Genomic DNA, 22,320 nt, shown 5'->3' on the forward strand with positions numbered 1-22,320 from the left:
GGACAGTAAAATTTTGAGCTGTATTTTTTTTTCCTCGGTTTAGTCAACTTGTACAACTAATCTTATTTAAGTGTAGAGCTCAAAATGACGTATTTAAAAAACACAAAACAGATGGAGAAATTGTTAAATTACCCTCTCCTTTCAATTCAGGAACATTAAGTCAGCGTTAAATCTTGAGCTGCATGTTCTTTGCTCAGAGTGGCTATTCTATAGACCAGCACAGGAAAGGCGTTTGGATTATAGCTGATGATAACATGCCTTTGGGTATATGGTATTAAACTTGGGGGAGGAAGGCATGTTAAGCCTTTCTGCCTGTCAGTCTGCGTTGTTTCAGCTTGTCTTCATCAGCAAGTGTTGCATTTTTGGCTACCCCAGTACAAGCTGGGGAGATCAGTTTCTCTTTGGCTCTCTTTTCCTTGTTTCGATTGAGAAATACCTTATTTGCATATAGAGTGGGTGTTTACACATTGTTGCTAAAACTGTACAGTGAAAGCTTATAAAACTGAGGTTTTTTGGAGAGGCTACTGCTATCATTAGTTATAACCAGAGAGAAGGAACATCATTTTATTATCTCTTCTTCCTGTACCTTTACGTATCTGTGCACTGATGATAGCATGAAACAAGCAGCTGTTAGTCAACTGGACAGGTTAGAGTCTAGGAGATCTGACACAACTGGTATATGACAATTAATCTATGCTGATTTCTTTTGCTCTTAGAGGACATATCTCCACACAAATTACTTTTTTGCTTAGTCTCTGACTGTGGGAAGAAACACAGGATCTTGCAACAAATATACTGGTTCCATATTAACGCCTTAACTCGTGAACCAGAACTGAGGCTGAACTTTATTTCTTAGGTTCCTTCCACCATTCACATTTTCTTCCTTGTGACAGAAGTGTGACAAAAATAATGAATTGAAATGTTTCACATGGATGTAGTCTTACAGTGTTGCTGTATTTAACAAATTAAATTACGATGACAAAGCTTTGAATCTTGTGAAATTCTTTTCTCTAATGCAAGCTGTAGTGTGCATTCAGTCATCAGAATAGTTAGGTACGACTGAGAGCAATAGATCTAAATAAAGGAATGGTAAAAGCAAACAGTTTACAGTATAAAAAACCAGAGGTTCAACTTATCTGAATAAAAATCCATTGAAGAATGTTGCAATAGATAATAAGAAAGAATTAATAAACATACTTCACCAGAAACACCATTCTTCAAGTATACACAACGCAGCATTTTAATATACAGCAACCTGCCTTAGCTATGACAAAAGTAAGGTTCTATTACAGTTCTAACAAAAATATAGCTTATATACATTTCTCTGCACATACATTTTATGAATGTTTCCTTTTGTTTCAGAACTTGTTACAAAACATACAAAAAAGGTTGGCACATTATGTAAGCTACCTGCAGTAAACAACAATCACTGTCACTTTTCTTCCACAGCAATCTAAACTGTTTTGTTTTGTTTGTTTGGTGGTTGGGTTTTGGTGGGGTTTTTTTTGTTTGTTTGGTTGGGTTTTTTTCCCCTTTACTGGGTTCAGTTCTTGATACAGCATAGGGGAGGTAAAGAGTGTTTCTCGAGACCTTTCCTTTTATTGAGTAGTGGACTGCTTCTTCAGCTGCAGCTGTGATGCTCTTGCCTGTAGCCTGGAGTGCACAGTGTTAAAAATCAGCAGTTCTGCTAGTATTTATTAACTGAATAGTCTGAGAATAGTCTAAAATTTGAACTCATGTTCATGTCCTGCATGTGATTAAAATGAGATGTACAAAAATACGCATTTGTGCTTTGGAAGCTTTAGCATAAACTTCATATCTTAAAACTAATGAAAAACTATGTTTGATTTCTAACTTATTTACATATTTTGAAATACTTTTTACATCACAAAACAAACCAGCATTTTATTAGGAGTGAAAAAGCAGTACAAATTATAATGCAGTTACAATTTATAACCTGGAAACCTTTTTTTAAAAAGCAACAGGTTCATTCTAGAAGTAAGTAGCACAATATATGGACTTATCATAAAATTTAGATCAGTTTAATAAAAATTAATGACCATGTGTACAAACACCACTTTGTAAAAAAGAATGTTGATCAAGTGCCACAATGGTTTTTGTGTAAAATTTGATAAAACGTTGCATGGTAACGTCTCTTAAGATGGCAGAGAAGCATGTGGATGGCACCAATTATACAGAACATGCTTATTTTCCTCCATTATATGACCAATTTTAAGGGAATTTGACTCCTACCAAGATTTTATATGGAAAAGAGAGAACAGGTGGTGCTTTGAGAGATAGTCTCTGTAATATTAAGAAGGTTGTTTTAAATGGTGTAGGTTTTGGGTTTTTTTTACCATATCCAATTTATCGATGTTTACTTGTTCTACTGTGCATGTTCTCTGCAGAACTATGGTTCAGAGAGCTGAAGAACATGGATGGAATTGGGGCGAATTTATGCTAGATAAGTGGGAAGTTTTGATGCTTATTTGTCAACCTATTCTTACTCTACTGGTGACTAGATTACCCCTCTGTCTGAGAAACAGTTGTGTGAAGTGTTAGTGAATACAGTTGTATCAATTACAGGATTTGACAAATGCATATTCTGTATTAGAAATTAGATTCAGAAGTACATTTTCTTCCACAAAATGTTATTTCCAAAGAGCACTTATTCATCTATGGATTACGTAGCTGTTTTGAAAACATTTTTCTGTAGGATTCAGAGAAGCTTAAAAGTGATGAATAAAATATCTCCTTCTTGCCATGCAATCTTAATTTCACTTGTAGCCAAGTCAGTAAGTGATTCACAGTGAAACTGGTAGATCAGGAGGTCTGTTTTTCTTGCCTTAGTGTCAGTTGTTGTTTTCTGATGGGAGCCTGAGACTCTTGCATTTTAACTCATCCAGTGTTTTCCAGTGTTTGTAGTTATTAGCCAAGTGTTGCATCAAAACAGGCAGATGTGCAAATGCTGAAATGAACAGGAGGAACAGTTGTGCCATGTATACAGAACTGGCAGAAGAACACCACAACCTCATCTGAAATTGGTATTCTCCTACTCTCTTTTGTTGCTTCAGCTGTAAGCTAATGATAAAAGGGGAAAGACTTTTTTTTTCAGTCTGTTTCTCTTTCAAGCAAATCGCTTTCTTAACATGTGACGACTTTATTAAATTATGCTAACATGCAACCACTCTGGACTCAGTTTCTGCTGCTCAGAAGAAATACATTGCTAAAGGAAAAAAAGACCTAAATGAAAAAAAAAGCTTAGTTTTAAGCCATTCTTCCTTCCTTCTTTACACAGATCGTCTGGTAAGTGCTCAGCTTTCATAAAGCTGGTGGTGTGTGCAGTGAAACGGGCTTCAGCAGCATCACTGCTTAGATCCTATGCTGTACTGCTTGTATATGGGTACTGCCCCTGAAAAAAATGGACTCAAGGCTAGCTTGAGGTTATTCATTTTAAGTCTGTAGAAATCTCTGCCTCAGAGCAAAGAAGAAAAATGCAGAAGTACTTACCATCCCACGCATCGAACATATCTGTTATAAAATAATCAATGAAGGAAATTTGAGACTTGGGGATGCTGCAGGTGTTTCTGTCAAATACTGGCATGACAACAGGCAGACCCTGTCTCTTCTCTTCATCAGTCTAAGGAAACAAAACTCCAGTTAGCCCCTAGAGCTTTGCTGGCTTTCATGCTGGAGTAGCAAAGGCCCCTAGAGCTTTGCTGGCTTTCATGCTAGAGTAGCAAAGGCCGGGGGATTAAATGAATTGCAGTAGGAGATTTGGGACAAACCTTAGAACCTCTGAGGTGAACTGCCTTAGTTTCATGTGCTTTATTTCATCTGGAACAGGGTCTGAAATCAACATCTCTCCCCTTTTACAAGTACTCTATTACTGTAGTGCTGTGATCACTCTCGGCTCTGGCGAGACAGAACGCTCTAATCTGGTGATAAGGGCACACCAGCTAAAAATGGAAAATGGAGTTGCAGAGTCCTTTAGCAGAGGACAGGTTTGAGCTCTCCTTTCTTCACATCTCTAGTGGCTGTTTCAAACTATTTGTCTTTTAAGTAAGAAGGATGTTGCTGTCACTACTTTCTCTGCTTGTATTGGGTTATAAGATGAATAGAAGTAACGGTATGCCCTTTAACTCTGTGTCCACAACTGGAAGAGGGCTGGTTTTGTAGCGCTCAGTATGGTGGAGAAGCCAATCACCTCAATAGGCTTAGAATTTAATTACAAAAAAAAAAATTTAAATAGTATAGGCAGTGCCTAATGCTGGAATTGGTAGCAGAGCAGTCCACAAAATTACCAGATGAGGTGAATGAAGAGCAGAACAGTTCTCAGCACCTGACACTGCTGCAGGTAGGCTAGTGCCTAACACTGGCACTTTAAAGCTAGCTCGTGATACCTTGACTGCTAGGGAGATACAACCTAAGTGATCCTTGATCTTACCTAGGAACTGTTCAAATTTATTCATGAGGATTAAAATGAATTTCAGACATGTCCCAGGCACTAACTACTATTTTCGTTCAGTAATAACTATCACATGTATGGTCTGAATTTGGATGGCAGGCATGCTCACTTTTCTGTCTCCAGTTGCAGATGCTGATTTCCACACCATTAGAGGCAAATAAAAGCTAAGAATCTAGTAGTTGTTCAAATAAAGAACTAGAGTGTTTCACTTTCAGGAAGCTGGTAGATTTGTGTTAGAAAAACTGAATATTAAGAAAGGAAGTTGAGCTTCCAGTTCTGTCTGGAGAAATCCCATGTGATAAGCATTTACAGTGCCCATATTATTGCAGTACTGGCCTGCCACATTGTCTGCCTATTGTGACAATAGTTCAGGTGCCATCTTAGAAGAGAAAGAGCCAGCCTGATGATTCAGTTGAGGGTTTCGTGAGGCATTGATCTTCATGCTCTCTTCAGGGAAGGTATTGGGACTAGAAGCTAGAATGGTGACAGTCTTGAATTTCAGCCAATTAAATTGACTAAGGTTAATCAAATGATTTTGTTTTGGCCAGCTGGAGAAAGTTGAAAGTGTAAAACCTGCTTTCCACCATTCTGTACCACAAGCTTCATGGTAGGTAAACTAGCTAACTTTGACTGAGGTGAATTCTTCTGCATGAAAGTGAGGGGTCAGTTCTGACTGGGGATGAAAAGCATATGTCTGGACTCCGTGGTGATGCCAGGCAGACCCTGTGTGGAACAGCAGACCAGCTGATGTGCACTTTCTTACATAACATAATAGTCAAATTATAAAAATATACATACCTGTGCAAAATACTCCTCTGAAATCCTGCCTGCCCATTCAATACATAGCTCTAGGGGGCGACATGGATTTGCTACATCTGCACATTTGATCATCATGCGCTTGATCAGTGTCTGGTTATCTGGAAAATTCTTTATATTGGCTGTACATTCACAGTCACTGCCTTCACTCTGTAAAAGAGAGTTGGTTACAGGGGCCGGAGGCCAGCATCCCTGCTAGTAAGAGCGAGAGCATTGTTATCAGCTCTATTGCACTTAGGCAGTAAGCGGGCACCCAGCCTGATGCCTTCTGATTTCATGCAGGGCACCAGGAATTTGGAGGAGAAAGTGATGTCTGAGAACTGCAGCCTTGCTAAGTAACTAATGATAGCCCCATTACATGTGACAGTTGTGGTGATTCTCAGAACTAATAGCAAAGTTTGTGAAATAAAGGAGTCACAGGCTCTTTATGAGCTAGGGTAAGGTACCCTTCTTTGCGTCCCAGCCTTGCCCTCTTGGAGCAGGACCAGGGCAGGGGATACATCCGCCACCTGCAAGCTGATAAACCATCCTCACTGCTGTGTGTTTAAATGTGGGAGTGGTGACAGTAGGGGGCTGCTTCATTTAGGTGAGTTTCTAGAGTTTAGTTTTAATTCCTAGATGAGAAAAACTGAGGCAGGCACTGGGGGGTGAACTGACTTGCACAATTGACTTCCTTCTCCAGGCAGAAGAGCAGGTCTGTGCTATTCAGTTCCAGTATGTTTGCAAATAAAACTGCTGCCTTTGTGCCTGATTTTGAACCCTCAGCCTGGAATACTTTTTGGTCTTAGTTACCAGCTAGGATGAAGTCTCAGATAATCTATGAGCTTAACAGTAGGAAAATGCAGGAGTGGCAGACTGACTGCAGAAAGTCTCTGCTTGCCAGGCAGTAAAATACTGAACTGCTTATTGATTGCTCTGGAGAGTGGGTAGAGGGGACAGAGTGGTTGTTACAAGGTTGCTGTGGCATGATCTTCTGGGTCCTGAACAGTTTAGAAGGGCACAGGTATATTATGTTCCTTATTGAGTAATAAAAAGCCTCTACCTCAGCTCAGCATGGCATTAACACTATTCTCAAAATAATATATTTGTGTAATTATGGCCTCCCTTCACTGCTAAATTCAATTCTTGAGTCAAAAACTGAACATAAATACTTTTTACCACCATGGCTAAATTAATGTCTTTGTGGTTTATGGGGAGATATTTTGCAGTGACTCTTGCCAATTCAGGCATTAATCTTTTAACTTTATGTTTAGCAGTTAATTTTTTTTCAGCATGGGTAGCCCAGCACAGAGCTGCCAAATTAACCCTGCTCCTTAACTGCTGTTCAAGATCAAAAATACGAAGAGCCACTGTTAACAATAAGGAACAGAACAACCTAATAATGGGGCAAAAAACAAGTCTGTAATACAACTGATTCTGTGCTCCACTTTTATTGCTCTCCAACTCTTGTACATTTTAAAATAGCCTCTGCTGTAAAGCAGTAAGATAGAGTGAGGCAAAGAAAATGTTTTCTATAGGTTAGAAAACCTGATTGCAGTAGAATGAATGGAGAACATTTAAAGCTCTTTAGGAAGTGCTGGAACAAATGCATTCATGGGATAAAAGGGAGATTCCCAGAAATGTGTTCAGAGCTCGGAAACACTGGTTTCAGTGAGGCTTGTGAATCTAAATCCTGCAGGCCAATGTGGGGATGCCAGAAAACTAAAACGATTTTAAAAGGCTGGAGATGGAGAAAACATTTCAGAAAAACGCTTAAGCTGTCAGAGGGAGAAATGAAGCACTGTGAGAAGCCACATCTCCCAGTGACACCTCAGAGGGCTTTTATTGGTGGAGCAAGCTGCTATCTGGTCCACATGTAACTACAGAGAAACCTGAGAGCAGGTAATTCCATGCCACCTACTGACGTGGACCTTCCTTTCCTCTGGGCTGTGATCTAAAGTGGGATCCCCACTGTCCTAACTTAGCCCATGCCATGAGGGCAAACCCATGAAACACAGCACCAGGCAATGTGCTGGGAACGCAGCACAGAAACAGTGGTGGGGCTCCCAGCAGTGCCCAAACCATGTCTCCCTGCGCTGTGGGACTTCTGGCACCGAAGATGATCAGGCTAATTCAGACCCAGTGCCACATCCCGTGAGCCCTCCAGAGCTTGGACATGCTGGGAAGTACAGCGCAAAGTGTCCACAGAGCCAGTGAAGTTCAGCAGCATTTGTGATTTCCAGCTCAAACTGTTGGGAGAATGGAGCTCAGTGGTCCCTAGAAGCAGGTCAGTTCAACTGACATAATGCTGTCCCTAAAGCTGTAAACCCCACCGGTCCTGACTGCTTTCTGCACCCATGAGTCTACAGTGCAAACAATCTAGTTATGGAGAACTGACAGAAACTGCTTTTATTTATTTTTAATATCACCGACCTTCAATTTGGTCTGATTTTTTTTTTCCAGTGTTTCTAACAAAGCACTATTTTCACTAAGCTGTGATAAAATGGTCTTAGCTTAGGTGAGTAACACTGCCCTGGAGAACCCTGTCAGTCACTGAGCACTCAACCTTGAAAAGCACTGAGAGAAGGTAAAGAGGGGCCTGGGCTGGGAAACTCAGAGGCATCTTTATGAAATATACCCCATCTGGTAATGGAGCACTAGGGTGTATAGCTGATAGGAATAAAGGCCCAGACATCTTTTGCTACAATCAGGAATGGGGATGGGGTGGAGAGGTCTCAGGAAGCAATGGAGTTGTTCCTTGTGGCTTGAAGGCCCCAGATTACATAGACACAAAACCACCAGGGCAGGTTCCTCAGTTACAACCCCAGGCTTAGGCAAATACCACTGTTTGGAGGCAGAACCGTAGGCACAAGTGCTGACCTGGCTCCATGCATAGAATTTTGCATGTACAAAAGCATCCACCCGCATGCTTTGTGAACACCAGATGGCTTTGAAACCAAGGCTTATAAAATGAAGTGTTTAAATGAGCTAAGGGCAGAGCCAGACATAGAAAACAAGAAAATTAAAGTATTTTTTTCCACGCTTTGAGGTGTGAGGTCACAAATCCAATTGTGTGTTTTGGGCATTACCACAGTGCAAATTAATACAATGTAAATGAAAATGATACTTAAAGTTATCTTGGAAAAACTTCACTGAAATGTCTGAAGGTGTAAAGTCCTGCAAGCACTTACGTGTGAGCTGGTCTCCTCAGATGCCATTGGCTTGTTGATGCTGTTCACAAATTTGTTCACGTGCTCAAAGTGCTTTGTCATCTCTGTTGCCAAAACCATGTCAATAACGGCCTGGCGCAATGTCCGGTAGTGATTTCTAGGAAAGAAAAATAGTTCCTGCTCACAAGCCTGCCAGACAGAGCTCTGTGCTTTCCTCGTCCCTGGCCAGACAGCCCTGCAAAACACTGCTCGGGGGGCTCATCCCCGTGAGCTGGAACCTTCAGAGTTATGAATGGTCCAGGGTTGGAGGAATGGACTAGATCATGCCTCTCTGGGTTCCTCCAGCTCTGAATTCCTATATTGCCTTTTTTCTGTTATTTTTACCTAATGAAAACCAATCCCCTGAAGTCAATAAAAATTTACAATTCAATTTCATAATGCTGTAATGCTAAGACACATTCTCCAGGAATGGCACCAACGCATTTCCATCTCACTGTATGTTAGCTTGGAACTCGAATCTCAGTTTTTTTCAAAAACCCAACAATGTTAGGGGCTAGACAAATTCATTACCTGTTTGGGGTCAGGCCCTTTCCTTTTCAGATCCCTTTCTCTCCCACCCTGTCCCTGCAAAAGCTAGGCTGATGCAATGGGAACTCCCAGGCTATGTGCACACCTAGCAGCAGGGTGCCTCCAACTCTCCCAGAGCTTCAGCTCCTGCCACTAACCACCCCTTTCCATCCCATGTGAATGCAGCAGTGCCAGCAAGTATGGGGCCACATGCAGACCCAGCATGCAGTGTCTGGCTGTTTGGGTGGAAACGCGTGGCCCAAAAAAGTGATTTCCAGGCTCCTGCGATAAAAAGGCAGTGGGTCAAGGTGCAGCCTTGAGGCTGCCAACTAGACCATGCCAATGTAATCCATAAAATATTATCAAACATCTCTATATGCTTCCAAAAAATACAAATTGGAGGCCAGGGAGGGGGATGAATTAAAGCCTTTTTAAAAATCATGTCTACATAGGATTCTGGAAGAGGTTCAATAGTAATGTCTCTATTCAAATTATATTTTCTTGTTTAGAAGGTAGCCTCTCAATCTGCCCCAAACTAAAATCCCCAAACAAGCAATCCACACATGCACAGTCCCCTTTTCCAGCAGACCCACCTATCAATATTCTTGAAAATGTTGCATTTGCTGTCTTTAGTTGTAAGCTGAAATGCCAGTGCTGCGTGATGACTCTCTAATACAGCCATATCGTTGTAAAGGACAGCTAATTCACTGCCTGCATTGCACAGGAAAGAGTTGGTCCGTCCAGGGTGGTCTACATCATGAATGGTGGCAGCTATTAAAGCAGCCACCTCATCTAAATGGTCAAGGCTTCCCTATAGTAAGACAGAAAAATTATGATGTGGTACAAAAATCACAGTAAATAATTTCTGATCATTTCCAGGTACCCACAACTACACAAGTGTAAGCTTGAGTGCAGGGATTCTACCTCCTTGCAATTGTTTCCCACTCACTGTGCCCACTCCAAAACTCCCCCTCCCACCCTTACCCAGACCCTCTTTCTTTAATGAAGCTTCTTACTGTGCTGTCACCTAAGCAATATCTTTGCATTAGATCCTCTAGTGGTGTCCTTCCACTTTGTGTCCTTGCCTAAATGCCTCTGTACTGACTCTGCTCCTACACAGCTTGTATGTTTTAGGATAGGATAGGATAGGATAGGATATAGGATATTTCAGTTGGAAGCGACCTACAATGATCATCTAGTCCAACTGCCTGGCCAATTCGGGGCTGACCAAAAGTTAAAGCAAGTTACTAAGGGCATTGTCCAAATGCCCCTTAAACACTGACAGGCTTGGGGCATTGAGCACTTCTCTAGGAAGCCCGCTCGAGTGTTTGACCACCCTCTCAGTAAAGAAATGCTTCCTCATGTCCAGTCTAAGCCTCCCCTGGAGCAGCTTTGAACCATTCCCACGTGTCCTGTTACTGGATACCTGGGAGAAGAGATCAGCACCTCCCTCTCCAAAGCTTTTGCAAAGCTTTATTAAGAGCTGTTACTAGCAGCCAGTTACCAAGAGATAGAACTAAGAGCCAGGTTTTTCCCCCCTATTGTTGCTACTTAAAAATGTAAATTCCTTACTCGTATAAACAGACTTTAGAGAAACTGTGTGAGCTTGCAGGCATCACAGGAAAATACTTCAAGGGCAGACCGACTTTATGAAACGAGGACCATTATTTAAGTAAACATCTGACCTTTGAATGACACACATAAAATGGTAAACACACTGAATTCCTAGCCCAGAGGACTGCTAGGTGATGGTTATACCTTAACTCTGTCCTTTCCAAGAAAGAAGGCGGTAGCATGGAGGACATCCGCTGCGTGCGTGGAGTTGTGGTATGAGTTGGAGGAGTGGTAGTTGGCTTCAATCACCTGCAGCCACGCTCGCAGCGTTGCTTCTGAACAGTTTAAAAACTCAGAGACCCCAAACCGGGCAAAAACTTTTAAGCCCAAATACACTAATGGCCTGAAAAACAATAGAAGAAAAAAGCACTGCTGTAAAATAGGAACTTCTGACCTTCTAAAGAGCAATGGTTTTGACAAAGAAACTAACAAGACCTTAAAAATAAAACGTGGGAGGAAAATGTTAAACATTTTAAAATTGCACATCTATAACCTCTCAAAGGTTACAACCTTGGCCTGGCCAAGGTTACAAATTATTACATCTACCATCCTTTCAGACATTATTTTAATATGTTTTGTAGAAATGGTGCAGTTCCACTTGAGTTTCACCAATTCTTGTGGCTTCAGAAAAAATTCGTAAAAGCTCAGGTCTTTTGTGTTTTTAGTATCTGTCAATCAACCAAAAATACATTTTTTTTCCTGAGGAGAAAAAACAGACTTTGAACATCACATGGGCACATCCCAAAGGCTAAAAAGCCTAAGATAATTGGGCTTCAATAGGGTTTCAAATAATCCTGTGACTTCAGGGTCCAGATTTCTATTTTCTGACTATTTGAAGTTGGCCATATGCAAAGTATATTGATTCTTCTCAGAGCAGCTCTTAGCATCAGGTTACTATTTCACATGAACTCTGCTAACTTTAGGAGGACTGGATCACTTTCTAGAGCTGAGGCAGGAGTCTGCCATTGGTAACCCCCCCGTTCCCAAATTCCAAATGCTAATAGCAGCAAATAACTCTGTGTGTGTGAGCGCGCACGCACGCGCGTGCACGTAGGGGGCTAACGTCTAAAATAGAAATTCTGAACTCTCAAGCAGGAGCCTGCTACTTTCTTGCTTCAAGTGGTGTGGGCTGGACTCAACAGAAGTGGCATGTCCTGAATCCTACCAGCAGTGATCTCCCGGCTGGAGAGAGAATTTGAGGTCTGGTGAATGTAATACTGGGGAGGACAGCGATGAGCCTGTGTGTGAAACACTAAGTAGGGTAAAATCTCTAATCCTGTTGGTTCTTAAATCCAAATCCACTCTGGGTTGTCATTTACTCTACATTGCCTGGCCTATCTATCAGTCACACTTTTCATTCCTGCAAGATGGTCTACAGGGGTCCTGAGCTGAGAAAGGTATAACCAAAAGCCAACATCTGCAAATTAAAACCAGGCAAATGCAAATTCCAGAAATGGCCATTTTCTTCAAACAGAGTACAAGAGACCTGGTAGTCTCTCCAATTCTTTGCATCTTGGAAAGAAAATAACTTTTCTCTGTGGATAATGTTTATTTTTGTGGTCTGCATGACCTCAAAACTACTGGCGACTTCTTTCATTACAAGCTTTAAAATCTCTGGCTGTTGATCCTGTCACTGGTTTATCCTCCATCCCAGTTTTTTATCTCTATAATCAAAAGCCATAGTTGCCTCAGAGCTTCCTAAATCATAGGGTGATTTAGGTGAGGGAGGGGAGGGGTTTGCTTTTTCCAGGATGACCATTTGTGCATCAGCGGGAAAAAGGGGCATCTATGGGACATCCAGCATGTAACAACAGTGGACTGTGCTAAACGGTGTCACCTGGACAGAGTGGATGGGAGTCAAGGAAGGTAAAAGTTGAACGGGAAGCAATCCTAGAGGGCTGCAGACGCTGTCAGGGAAGACAACAGTCTGCACGGGGCTCTCCATGGCCTGTGCATGCATCTTGACCATGGTCTGTGCCTGGCTTGTTAAATGTGACAAATGGATATCACACACACACACACACACACACAAAGACAGACAGCTTTCACAGATTTGCTGTGTCTTGCTTCAGTTTTTCCAGAGCAAAGCGCTTTCTGCTACAGCTTCTCAATAACCTTTTTGTGGGCACCGAGGGAAGGGAGTCCAGTACCTTTTATTTGTAACAGCCTCCAACTCAAAAATATTGAAGTCCCAGCTTTCCTCGTTATCCAGGAGCTGTGCGATACAGGGCGGAACATCATTGATGGTGTTTGGCACTGAAGGGTGACTATGGCTCAGGTTCATATCTGTTGACATGGAATTTGGGAATGACAACATTTCTGGACTATTCCCCCCCCCACCACCACCATGCAGAATTCAATTTAGAAAACAACTCTTTTTCAAGATAAACAACTTTTCCTTACATGAAAAAGTCTGTAAAAGCCTATAATATATATGGTTTATATTATTATAGATGATTTGGACATAAACCAAAAAGATCAGTGAACATTTCTTTGAATGACAATTTAGTTTTTTCCTAGTCTGATTTTCTACATTTTGAAATGTATTATTTAAGTTATTTGAACCTGCTTCAACTCCAAAATGGAGGCAGTCTAGCACTTGTTCTGCAGTCACTTAACCATTTCCAGACGTACATCGCACTGCAAATTAGCTTGGAGTTCTGTGTCACTAGCATCTACAAAAGAAGTCACACGTGCAAAGGGAAGTTTAAAATGGTGGCTTACTCTTAGAAAACACATACTCGTTTCCTGACAGTCTTCTCAAACCACCCTGAAAAAGCAAGTTTATCATAAGTTTTAGGCAGAGTATCTATGCATCATTAATTGCAAAAACACTACATGCACTTTCTCTTTAGGTACTACTCCTGGGTACTAAAAGCACTGCTCCTATTGTAGCACTACAAGAACCATCCTTGTTTTAAGGTCTTTCAAAACAGACGTGAAAGGATCCAAGGAACACTAGTATGAGATCTCCAGAAAGGCTACTATTAGCTATACAGTGTATTGCCCTCCTTGACCCTTTCATTGGCACCTTCAAGATTTCATCATTCAAATTAACCGCTATAATTTATTTTTCATTTGCTTTATATTATTTTGACAAGGATTAGCTCAGTGTACATTAAAAAATGAGGTAAACGCCATGATGAAATCTAGGCGGTCTGTCTCCGGCAGACAGTGTTGCTGCTGTTACAGGACCAAAGTCAGAACCTGATTAAAGTAACCTCACTCTTACACTGGACCAGCTATAGAGCAATCCCTCTAATCAAATCTAAGCTTCTAGGGTTTCTAAAAAGTACCTCCTTGAGGCAAATCAGATTGGATGATATAGTTTCTAGTGGCAACCGTGTTCACTTATGTATGAGGATGAATGCACCCATGGGCTGAGACGTGGCCATATCTTACTACATCTTGGTGACTACTGTTAGTAGAGAGGCCAAACTACTTAAGTGAAATGGTGATGAATTATGAGTCCCCTTCCCATTGTTTGTGAAATTTTAGCACAGCAGAGCACTGAACTGTGATGTAGGACACTGGTAGCAGTAATTTCATCTTTACTAATTTTACTCACAGTCATCAGACCTCCAACAAGATCACTTGTGTGAGGATCTTCATCTTTGGTACCTAGCTGAGGGGAGTAGAGTTCTGTTGTCCGCAGGATCTCCAAAACTCTGTCCAAGGCCTCTGCTACTGTGATGGGGCTGTTTTCCTGGGCAGCATTAATTATGTTAATAACCTGAAAACAGATTAAGGAGGCAGGAGAGGAAGAGTGAATGGCACTTTTGTCTTTTCCTATTACAAAATCTTTATTCTTGGCTTGATTATGCTACTTCCCATTTAGTGAATCCTATGTAATTCCCCCCAACCCTTTAAGTACAACTCTGAAAATGTAAATTTGTGCTCTTGTTCCCTGGTGTCCATCTGCTATTTATAACTGGCAAACTCCTGGGAAGTGAAAGCAGAAGGGTGTGAAATATCTGAAATAGTTGCAGGTGGGTAGACCAAAAACTAGCCATGTCCCAGTCCTTCAGCATAGCCAGGGCTGCTCAGAAGCAATCATTCAGTGCCCAGAGGAAAAAAGCAAACAAACAAACTCCTGGATGTGACTCAGATATCCTGATATTGGATGTAAACCCTTAATTTTCTCAATGTGAAAACGAAGGTCAGAGAGCAGCAACAGTTGGGCTGTGGTTGAAGGAGAAGAGGGTGGCTCTTCTTTGCCTCCCACCTTGTGTCTCAGCCGCAATCTGGGAATGCAGCAGTAACACAGCAGCACCGAGGACTGCTCCTGGCACTGCCAGGACTGAGAGGGAGAAAGCCCCAGTGCTGTCTTCTCCAGCCACCAGAAGCTGCTGCGGGGGCACTACAGGCGTCCCTGCGGGTACGCCTGGGGAGAAGGCAAAGGAAAGGAGTCAGCTGCTCTAACAGGCATGGTGGTGCTGGGAAGTAAAGAGCTTGATGCCAGGAAGAGAAGATGGGGAGAGAGGAAAAAATGGTTTGAGGGTGGGAGATGGGAGGCACTCTGGTCTGCGGGACAAATGATGGTGCTGGTGGTTTGTGACAGTGGAGTTTGTATAACACAGGTAGTGAAGAAAAGACTGCAGGAAAGTTGGGGGACAGAATATAGCGCAGGTGCTCCCTCCTCTGCATGCTCTTTTATAAATATCAACGGTAAAAGCAAAGGTGAGACTGGACGCACATGTCTTCCTACACATGCACGGCCCAACAGAGCAGGGTCCCCTTTCTGCAGGGCATCTAGCAAGGACACCCTTTTCCACTTTTTGATATTCTTCCTTATGACTAGGATTTGGAATGAGATAATGAGATGCAGAAAGTGATAAGAAAAAAAAAAATTGATTTAAATTATTCTGTTAAATACAAGGTGCAGGAAATCCCTGGTTGTCCTGCCACAAACTACATACTTCCCTATGAGAGCAACTCCAAACTCTGAATTTGTGGAAAAGGCAGTGCTCAGGACTCACCTTTGTGATGGGAGCTTCTATAGTCATTGAGTGGATCCTTGCTGTGGAAGAGTACCGTCGGGCCTGTAAACTTGGAGCTGCCGTTAAAGAGAGCACCATTTACATGCCGCAGAGCGTAAATCAGATGACAGCATTTAAAGAGTGCAGAAGGCTGTCACTGGGGAACAGCACAACAGAATCCAGCCTCATCTCCCATTCCTTCTCTATCTCCCCTCCTGCAAGTTCTTGCTTTACTGCTTAATTTCTTGCACTGTTGTCTAGCTCCTTTGCAGCCACCCCTCACTTCTGCTGTCAGTTTTTCTGTCCATCCGTCACTTCAGCTATACTGAAATGAAGCTATGCTTAAGCTATATTGCACTTCATGCCTGATACCTGCCATGCTCCCTTTTGTTTACAATGGATCTGTCAGACATGGCTCCTCCTGTAAGAGTATGTGTGTGTATGTCCCCCATCTCAGCGATACAGCTGCTCTAATGAAACCTGTTCCTGCTCCCCATAAGCTGTGCTTCTCTCACTACATACTGGGGCAGAAAGAAATCTCTGCCACCACCGTCCCAGCCCCAGCAAGCAGTCACAAATGGGAGCAGGAGCAGAAGTACTGCTCTCAAGTAACCAGCAGCAATAGATCCCTTCATGTCCCACACTAATGAAACCAAAATACTGGCTCGGGAGCACAAGCTGCGGCTTTCTAAGAGAGGTGGGACTAACGCTTCACCACGCACTCTTTTAGCAGGCTGTCCCCATCCCGCGGCACAGCCACTCCTCTCTGTGAAGGCATTGCACGCTGCATGCATCGTGTAGTGATGCTGGTACTCATGCTGGAGCGCTGTCTTCCAAATCAGAATAAAGAAATTTTACAGCAGTTATAAAAAACTGGAATAGTCTCTATTTAATCAGCTGTGAATCTGTCTGGTTCCTCTTTCATTCTGCATTTTTATTGCCTAGGGCAAGTCTGTTCTTTATTCATAATGTCATTCTTGACAGTTTACTTTCTTACCATCACTACTTTGAGATGTTATTGACTTAACATCAGCTGAGTCTTTCCTTCTGTTCTTGCATTTGAAGGAATGGGATTCTGTAAATACAAAACAAAAGCTTTAAAAATGCATCAGGTAAGACCTTTACTGAGTCTCCTCCATCTAAAACTCTGAACATTTAATTAAATGATCTTAATGATACCACATACGTGGGGGAAATATTGTAATCTCTGCACATCAGAACAAGGGTCGCAGTGTCTATCAATTTACAGCAACTTGTCTAAAGTCACCTGGAAAGCTGTTTCACAAAGAAGTCAAGATGCCTTATGGAACAGGGGAGTCGCTTCACCTTACTTTAGCTGCCTAAAAGCAGCAGTCTTTCAGGCTGGCTTTGTTTAAGGCAGCTGTCAAAGATCCTACTTTAGGAAAGATGTCCCAGGCAGGTGGGTTGAACCCCCCCTGCAAGTCCCTTTCGCTCTCCACTGACCACTGAACAAGCCTGAGTTTAACTGCCTAGAAATTTAGCAAAGTGAGAAAAATCCCATCTCAGTCTACATTCTTCCAGCCTGAGCACAATTCAGACTGAGACAACCTTTGCTTTTAATTGCAATAATTGTTTGTATCTTGTGTTTAAGAAAAGTCCAACGTACTGAGAATGATTATAAACAATCAATTCAGTTGCTGTGAAAATTAACCACGGGCCAAGCTGTCATTCTTGAAACTGCCATTTGCTAAAGCAAGAGAAATTATCCCATCCAGACAAATGCAATAGCTGGATGAAATGCCCTGAAAGAGCCTTGAAAAAAAGAAAAAGAGAAAAAGATTTGGTAAAATTTCATTTTCCTCCAAAACATTACAGTCTGTACTCTCCCTCATGTTTAAAACCAGCAACTATGCATCTATGCACCTCTTTGCAAGAGTCTCTGTAGTACCTATTCCCAGACTATCTGCAAAGCCACTCAAAGATCAGAGACCCCAGCAAGCTTTCAAAAGGCTATAACCATCATGTGAAGAATCAAAAATATCATAAAATTGATATTCACAACATAAGGACCGATTTGCATAACTGTGTTACAAGACAGAATATATGCAGCCTGTCTTTAGCAAAATAAAATGTTAGTATACAATTCTCCAGAATTAAAAATACATCCATCTTAAAAATGACTGAAATACAGTTTCTGTCTTAATTCTTTTCTTTACCACAGATTTACAAGACAGCTTGGGTCTTTTTATTTTGTTGTAGTCCAGACTGGAGAAACTGAAAGCATTTTCCTCTATCAGCAGCTAAGAGGGAGGAATAACTAATGCATGTGAAGCTATTTTTTTTATTTATTTGATAGGACTTCTCTTTCAAACCCCTTTCCTGAATTAACATTTGAAGGAATTCAACATAAGGCACTTGAATGGGAGCAAACATTTACACATAACATAGCTGTGAGTGGCAGTAGCGGACAAGACCTCTCCTTGTATTAAATACCAACTGGCAAGTTGGAAACTTTGCTAGTGCCACTTAGAGAGTCACAGGTGCATAAAAGATACTCTGTGCCATGCTACAATTTCAGGTGAAAATATTTAAATGCCTAAATAAAAAAATTTTCCTTCACCTGGTGAGTAGATGTCTCCCCATCCAGATGTGTTACAAATCACACCATCTCAAACAGCACGATACACATGTATTGTTCTTCTGCCCTCATCACACACTGGTATATGCCCATGGCTCTGGGAATTTATTCTTGGAGCACAATCATGGACTGCAGGGAAGGATAACCTACATCACACACGTGACTCTAAGGTTGCCTGCTTTCACTGCACTGCAGTCATCAACATGGCTTCATGGGATGCGACTTCCCAGTCTTGCTGAAATCCGTGACAATAATGAGCAAACCTAAATGCCCCACATAATCTGTAGGACACATTAGTAAGCTAGTAACTATGTGCTAACTTAGTAACAAGTGTTCTTCAGCTTAATTCGCAGGTGTTCTTACCTTCCCCTGTTTGCAGGAAAGAAAAAGTGAGAAAGAAAAACTGAATTTGTTACGGGGACACAGGAGCAAACAGTTTAACAGATGATGGATCAGTTCTAATGGCAGCAATGGTAATGAGAGCAGCAAATTGCATATATTATCTCTTCTCCCCCCTGCCCATTATTATTTGGCATCACAAAGCTCTCCGATGCTTGTACATATTCTTATGCTACTTGAAAAAGTAGGGGGTGTCAAGCAGTCACTTCCAATGCTCTTGGTCTGTTATAGCCTCCTCCCATGTGAAAATCAGAAGCTGCCTGACGTTGCACAGCGATGCTGTCCAGTGTTTCATAGCGGGAAGGGCTGTGGGTGCCAGAAGGCAATGGCATGAGAACCTGTTCACTCAGAATAAGGCAGCAGTGCTGCATCTGGCTCAGATTACTAGAATCACGAGCTTAAAACTGGCCTTTAGCAGGCAGATCTGCTGGCACAAATCAGCACAGTTCCACATTAATTTCAAACAGAAAGGGGTGCCAAGGTACACCAGGTTCAGGATCAGACACAGTGTTTTAATACAACGAAGAGCAACGCATCCTAACTCTGAATGCAGGGCAAGAGCTCTGCACAAGAGATTGAATTAATAATGATGGTTACAAGTCCAATTCGTGGTGCAACATCAGGGCAGCTGGCATCCATCATTGGCCACCTGCTCGGACCACTGACTGGACAGAGGGAAGAGACAACGTTTCAAACCAGCAAAGCACCCGGCCACAACCTCAAGCACAGCGGTATATAAAGGTAAATGGTACTATTCTAACCTGACTGAAAATTGTCTCCTGTGTACTTCTCATCACGGTGACTCTTGTAGAGCTGAAGATGCACCAAGAGTAAAATATATATGCAAGGGAAAAGAATACAAAAAGATTTTAAAAGGGCTACATTCAACACTGTCCTTATCCAACATTTACTGTTCAGTTATTTAAAAAGCAGTGTTTGGCAAAGATTCTTCTTTAGGTGTAATTAGATGTAGAGAAATAATATAAGAGTAAACAGATATGCAATGCAGGAAATCACAGATACAATAGTGCTTTTATGTACTAAGTTTCTGTTTAATGCTGGTGTCTGCAAGAGAACTGACATTCATTTTTAGATAGTGTTTTAAGTGCAAATTGCATACGTACCTGAAAGATTCCAGGAATAAAACACAAAAAGAAAAAAAAAAATCCTAAAATGTTCGTTTTTGTAACATTAATGTAACAGTAATGTAACATGTAACAGTAATTTAAAATCCATTTTCTTAGTACTATCTAAGCTAATTTTGCATGCATCCTTTCGTGGGTCACTGATAAACAGAACTTCAAAAACCCCAGTTACAAAAACAACTCTCCAGCAACTGAAGGGTAGAGGTAGGTGTCATCCATCAGAACATTCTTTATTTCCAAGTAATAATTAATCATTTTCATGAATGAAAAAGTTAAACACAAAATCTTAATTCTTTGTGCTTCTGAAACATCTTGGGTAGCTCCACTGATAGATATTTCAGTCTTTGTTAGAATTTAAATAGGGTATTTCCACCATCTTAAAGTTTACACCTATGGCTTGGTCTACAATAACACAGATTAAATGCTCCTCTGCTTTTCCATTCTGCTCAGAAACAAAAGCATAGTCTGTCCAATACATGACAGTTTAATATCTGCTAATCACTTCACCCTGTTCCTTTGTTAGGTGGTTACAAGAAAGTATTTTGCTGTTAATAGGAAAACTGAGCAGAACTTTCAGTCCCTCAAGTCTTCCCTCTAAAATTAGCACATGGCGTTTTTAGGTATAGCTAACAGAGACACTGAAAAGGACTAAAAATAATGCATTACTTTTTTTACTGTATTCACTAGAGAAGGTATATACACCCTTTAATTCAATGAATAAACTTCAGTGCTTGACACTGCACTTACACATTGTTCATTACACATCGTATTTAGGAGTCCAGTACTGTCATCTAGTCTATGGTGATCGGCTCCTCTGACCAAATCCATCACCTGCCTATAGCAAAGCACCAGACTGCCTGGAAGCATGAAATCCATGCGTGCAACCTGTGAGTTAAAAGGAGAGTACGGCAACATTGCACTTATGTGCTTTTAGTGTCCATATCATTTTGTGACGGTGCATGCTGCAGGGATTATTGAGGAAAGAAAGGAAAGGAATGATTCAAATTCTCTTTTCCATTATTCTTGCACACCTTCCATCTTTTTTTCCTTTTTGCTGTTGGGGGGAGGAGGGGAAGAGGGTGAAAGGGAAAGAGAACAGAATGGAAAGGAAAAACAGTGAAATTCAGGAGTTGGTTTCTGTAATGACTAAGAAGAAAAAAAAAAAAAGGAAGGGAAAATCCTATGCTCGTGCTCCATGGAATGCACATGGGAATAGTCACATGAAAGTCAATCCCATTCAAAATCTTCACTGTAAGAATACTTAATACACTCTCAGATATATTTTTTTCTGTGCATAAACCTAACGTGCTTAATTTTTGTATGTGATAAATCTGGCACAGAAATCCAGGAAGGTTCCTACACAGTGATCTCTAATCATACTGTGATATCCGTTACGGAGGCTGTCAGTAATCACAAAGAACATGTCTACATTTTTAAAGGTGAAACAATTCATAATATTGTAAGGATGTTTCCAAGTCTGCATCCAGTGTCTGAATGCTGACATCAAGCCATTTATAATTATGTTGATGCAGTAAAACATTAGACATTTGCATCAAAATTTGAATCATGACAGCTTTTACTGCTCTGTAAATAAATAAATAGGGTTTTTTATTTCCTTTTATCCTTCCATAAAGAATTATCTGTGGCTTGAAAAGAAACTAATATTTTTTTTAGGGCAGAGAAAAGTTATACTGCTGCAAGTATTCAGGCATGGATTTTAGAAAAACTGCAGTGTCCAAATATTGATAAGGACTGATACCATCACATTAGTATTGCTACAAAAATAACTCTAAAAAGTCTTATGAATATAATATAGATATTCCTATATGTCACCATCACTGCCCATCTAAAATGAAAAAAAAAGCCAACTGAAAACAAAAACACACCCAAACCCCCCAAATTCCAAGACACTGTTTGAATTTTTCATGCAATGCGAGAGCACCTGGTGCTCTACTACAGGCAGGAGATATTTCCACCACAGAATTGAAACAGAATAATTACCCAGTTTTGTTGGATGCACCTTGTTTTTTCCCCAGTGGACCTTACATCTCCACAGAGCATGCTTTCTGGTAGGCTGTGGTCTTTAACCTTTGTGGTAGATCTCTGCATCTGTGGAGAACCCTTCAAAGGCCATATTCCCTGGGCTCACCAAAAGTTTAAAGCTCCCCAGACGTATAGTTCATTGTGTTAGTGCTTTATTTACCAATAACTGCTCATGAAGCAATACTAAAATACGTGAATTGATGGTGCTTTCCAACAGTGGCAGTAGTGGAGAAACTATGAATGAGGCCTTGGACACAACTCCCAAACTAAAATTTGTTTCTTAAGCTTACTGGCTTAGGCAGCCCAATGAATAGGGCAATAAAAAACAGAAAAGAGAAGGACTTTTATCTATATTCCTAGTGCTGCTTTTCACAGATGGCTGCAAGTTTGTCATTGTTTTGTACTGATTGTCTTGCACTAAGCGTATCACATCCACATTCCCTGTACCAGTCTTTCAGCTGTGTGTATATTATAGAAAAAACATCAAATTGTATCTCGCTTTCAAGTCAACATCAAAGCAGCTATAAAAGAAACAATAACA

General features: G+C 41.2%; 1 protein-coding gene across 9 annotated transcripts in view; it reads right to left on the reverse strand.

Annotated features, from left to right (window-relative positions):
• Positions 1 to 2,786: 2,786 nt before the first annotated feature.
• The window catches only part of PDE8B (phosphodiesterase 8B), a 79,811-nt gene continuing 60,277 nt past the window's right edge, over positions 2,787 to 22,320 (reverse strand). For 8 of the 9 annotated variants that reach the window (XM_075527475.1, XM_075527478.1, XM_075527483.1 and 5 more), the window contains 12 exons: positions 19,353 to 19,404; positions 16,591 to 16,668; positions 15,594 to 15,670; positions 14,183 to 14,347; positions 13,339 to 13,384; positions 12,765 to 12,900; positions 10,759 to 10,957; positions 9,594 to 9,811; positions 8,455 to 8,590; positions 5,267 to 5,434; positions 3,511 to 3,640; positions 2,787 to 2,968 (listed from right to left, as the gene is read on the reverse strand). In XM_075527475.1, the coding sequence (XP_075383590.1) occupies positions 2,853 to 2,968; positions 3,511 to 3,640; positions 5,267 to 5,434; positions 8,455 to 8,590; positions 9,594 to 9,811; positions 10,759 to 10,957; positions 12,765 to 12,900; positions 13,339 to 13,384; positions 14,183 to 14,347; positions 15,594 to 15,670; positions 16,591 to 16,668; positions 19,353 to 19,404 (1,521 nt within the window). In that variant the 3' untranslated portion in view covers positions 2,787 to 2,852. The remainder of the gene's footprint in view (positions 2,969 to 3,510; positions 3,641 to 5,266; positions 5,435 to 8,454; positions 8,591 to 9,593; positions 9,812 to 10,758; positions 10,958 to 12,764; positions 12,901 to 13,338; positions 13,385 to 14,182; positions 14,348 to 15,593; positions 15,671 to 16,590; positions 16,669 to 19,352; positions 19,405 to 22,320) is intronic. The other variant, XM_075527481.1, reaches the window with a different exon arrangement.

This window comes from Mycteria americana, chromosome Z (genome assembly GCF_035582795.1).
Source record: "Mycteria americana isolate JAX WOST 10 ecotype Jacksonville Zoo and Gardens chromosome Z, USCA_MyAme_1.0, whole genome shotgun sequence".
In the NCBI taxonomy this organism is placed as follows: Eukaryota; Metazoa; Chordata; class Aves; order Ciconiiformes; family Ciconiidae; genus Mycteria; species Mycteria americana.